The sequence below is a fragment of the Cyprinodon variegatus genome, unplaced genomic scaffold, assembly GCF_000732505.1.
Source record: "Cyprinodon variegatus isolate N-32 unplaced genomic scaffold, C_variegatus-1.0 Scaffold0, whole genome shotgun sequence".
Classification (NCBI taxonomy): Eukaryota; Metazoa; Chordata; class Actinopteri; order Cyprinodontiformes; family Cyprinodontidae; genus Cyprinodon; species Cyprinodon variegatus.
This window is the reverse complement of record NW_015150453.1, coordinates 2,353,763-2,356,247: the sequence shown is the minus strand read 5'-3', so window position 1 is coordinate 2,356,247 and position 2,485 is coordinate 2,353,763. Positions and strand designations below refer to the sequence as shown.

Genomic DNA, 2,485 nt, shown 5'->3' with positions numbered 1-2,485 from the left:
TTTTTTTTTTTTTTTTTTTCCTGTTTTTATAAATTTTTACAGTGGAGAAAAACATTTTCAGTTAGTCATGAAAAAGTTGAGATTCCTCAGTCTTTTTTGGGGGGGTATCTACCTAAAGAGAAAATGTTTAACCCTTAAATAACTGGTACCTTAAAGTACAACCTATTCTTTATAAAACCAATAGATCTGGGATGATTTGCATTAAAATACTTTTGTACTTACCCTGAGCTGGTTCTTTGTCCACCTGCACTTTAGAAATGGTCTCCTCCTCTTTTATAGCTGCAAAGTCATAAGATTAATAAACTTTACATTTAAGCATAAAACACAGTTCAACATACAATACAAATTCATTACTCCTGTTCATCCTTATACTTTGGAATAGTAACCAAGTCTTTTCTTAAATATATATGTATGATGTCAGGTTTATTACCCTGGTCCCTAGGTGAAGTAATCTCCTAAAGAGTTCTTTGTTTTATCCTTTATTTTATGTATACACATGCATATCTTTATCCTGTGCGGGCAGTGCTTTTATTCTATTTTATTTACTTTTATTTATTTTTATTTATTTAAGTTATTTTATCCTTTTGTGCAGCACTTTGGAAACCTTGTGTTTATTGAAATCGTGCTATATAAATAAAGTGGATTGGATCCTCTTCGCTTCTGTTTTTCATCACTGCACTGCTGTTAGCCACTGGATGGTTATAAGGGATTTGATTAGTTTCTGCTCAGGGCACATTCACTGTCCGGGTGGCATGTGTGTGCGTATGGACGCTGTATGCTTTCGAATAATTTTGGCACGATAAAATTGATCTTCTCTTATGTTGTGGAAAGTTTCTTAATTCTTGTTATTTAAAATTTCCATAACACCTGCCAGGGATGATAATAACTTTGGAAGATAGTATTGGTATTTGCAGAAGTAGTACTTTTTAGTGAACAACAGGAATAATTTGGGATAATTACCATTAGCAATATTTATTTATTTTTTTTAAAACATCTGATTTGGGAATATGTTTTAGATTTTACATTGAAGTACTTTGAAGTACCTTTTTTTACATACCTTGAGCTGGTTCTTTCTTCACCTTCACCTCAGTATAAACAGATTCCTCTTCCTTTTTAGCTGCGAGATCAGAAGATCAGTGAACTTAATAACATTTAGGTATAAAATACATTCCAAAATACAGTAGATAGTAGCTACAATTAATATACTCTTTTAAGAGATTTCAAAGGATATTAATGAAATGACACAACTATGTATTTCTATGTAATAGGTAAGATAAATTTATCTACAGGCCAGATTTTAGCATCAAGACAATCCAAAGTGATGAACATCAGAAAAAGAAAATTGCAGTGGCTTAAAGGCATTACAAATAGTTAAAAAGAATAAAATGAACACATTAAAATAAGAGGATAATATTTATACGTAGAACATGTTTATAATTAATAATGAAAGTTATTAAAACTAGATAAAATGATTAAGAAATATAGAATAACAGTTAAGCTGGAAATGTAACTAAATTTACTGTACCTTTTTTTTTTTTTTTTTTTTACAAACGTAACGTAAATATTTAGATACAATAGCTCCATCAAATCCCACTCTAAACAAATGCCTTGTTAATCTCATTGTAAAACAAATTTATAGCTTTTATAGCTTTCTGGGAGTTTATTCCTTATCAATAGTCAAAAGTATTAAATGCTTCTTCTCTGTGTTTGGTTCTGGTTCTGGGTACACAGAGTAGATCAGAGCCAGGAAACCTGAGAGGTCTGGGCAGTAGATGTACTAATGGGAAGTCTGCAATGTATTTTGCAGCTTATCCATTTTGTGATGTATTGACGAACATATATATATATATATATATATATATATATATATATATATATATATATATATATATATATATATACATTATTTCTTTTATTCTCTGGGCGATAGAAGGCCGACTTTATTACTGTCTTTATGAGGCACTAAAGGTTCAGGTCTGAGTCCATCACTACCTCCACATTTTGAGCCTGATTTTCTTTGGATTGAAATATGAATTTTCTGTTTTAATTGTTTAATAAGACTTAAAAATGTTAATTCCATAAACCCATGGTCATAGGAATTTGTTGAAATCTGTAATTTCATGTCACTTCAGTGTACTCGGCCTCTTTCAATGTTGGTGAACATTTTGAAGCATTTTACAACAATGTATGTATGTTAGGAAGGTAGCTGTAAAACAGCTATTTAAATAATTGTACTGAAGGGGAAGTTCAAGATGGGCCTGTAGTTCTGCTGTAGTAGTTTGTCTAAGTTGTTATTTTTAAACAGCAGTTTTATAGGGCCTGGGGGGAAACATCTCACAAAAGGTACACTGCAAAAACGTTCTGAAAATTAGTAAAAATGTCTTTAAACAAGTGTATTTACCTTAAATCTGAGTAGGAAAATAAGATGATCTGCGAATGGAATGAGCATTTTTACCCTTAAAATAAGATAAATTTGATATTATGC

At 30.7% G+C, this 2,485-nt stretch overlaps 1 protein-coding gene across 1 annotated transcript in view; it reads right to left on the bottom strand.

Moving 5' to 3' along the window:
* The window catches only part of LOC107082063 (asialoglycoprotein receptor 1-like), an 18,569-nt gene extending 16,481 nt beyond the window's left edge, over window positions 1-2,088 (bottom strand). The window contains exons 1-3 of the mRNA XM_015370557.1: window positions 2,085-2,088; window positions 1,058-1,117; window positions 223-279 (exon numbers count right to left, since the gene is read on the bottom strand). Coding sequence (XP_015226043.1) covers window positions 223-279; window positions 1,058-1,117; window positions 2,085-2,088 — 121 coding nt within the window. The remainder of the gene's footprint in view (window positions 1-222; window positions 280-1,057; window positions 1,118-2,084) is intronic.
* Between the last annotated feature and the right edge of the window lie 397 nt (window positions 2,089-2,485).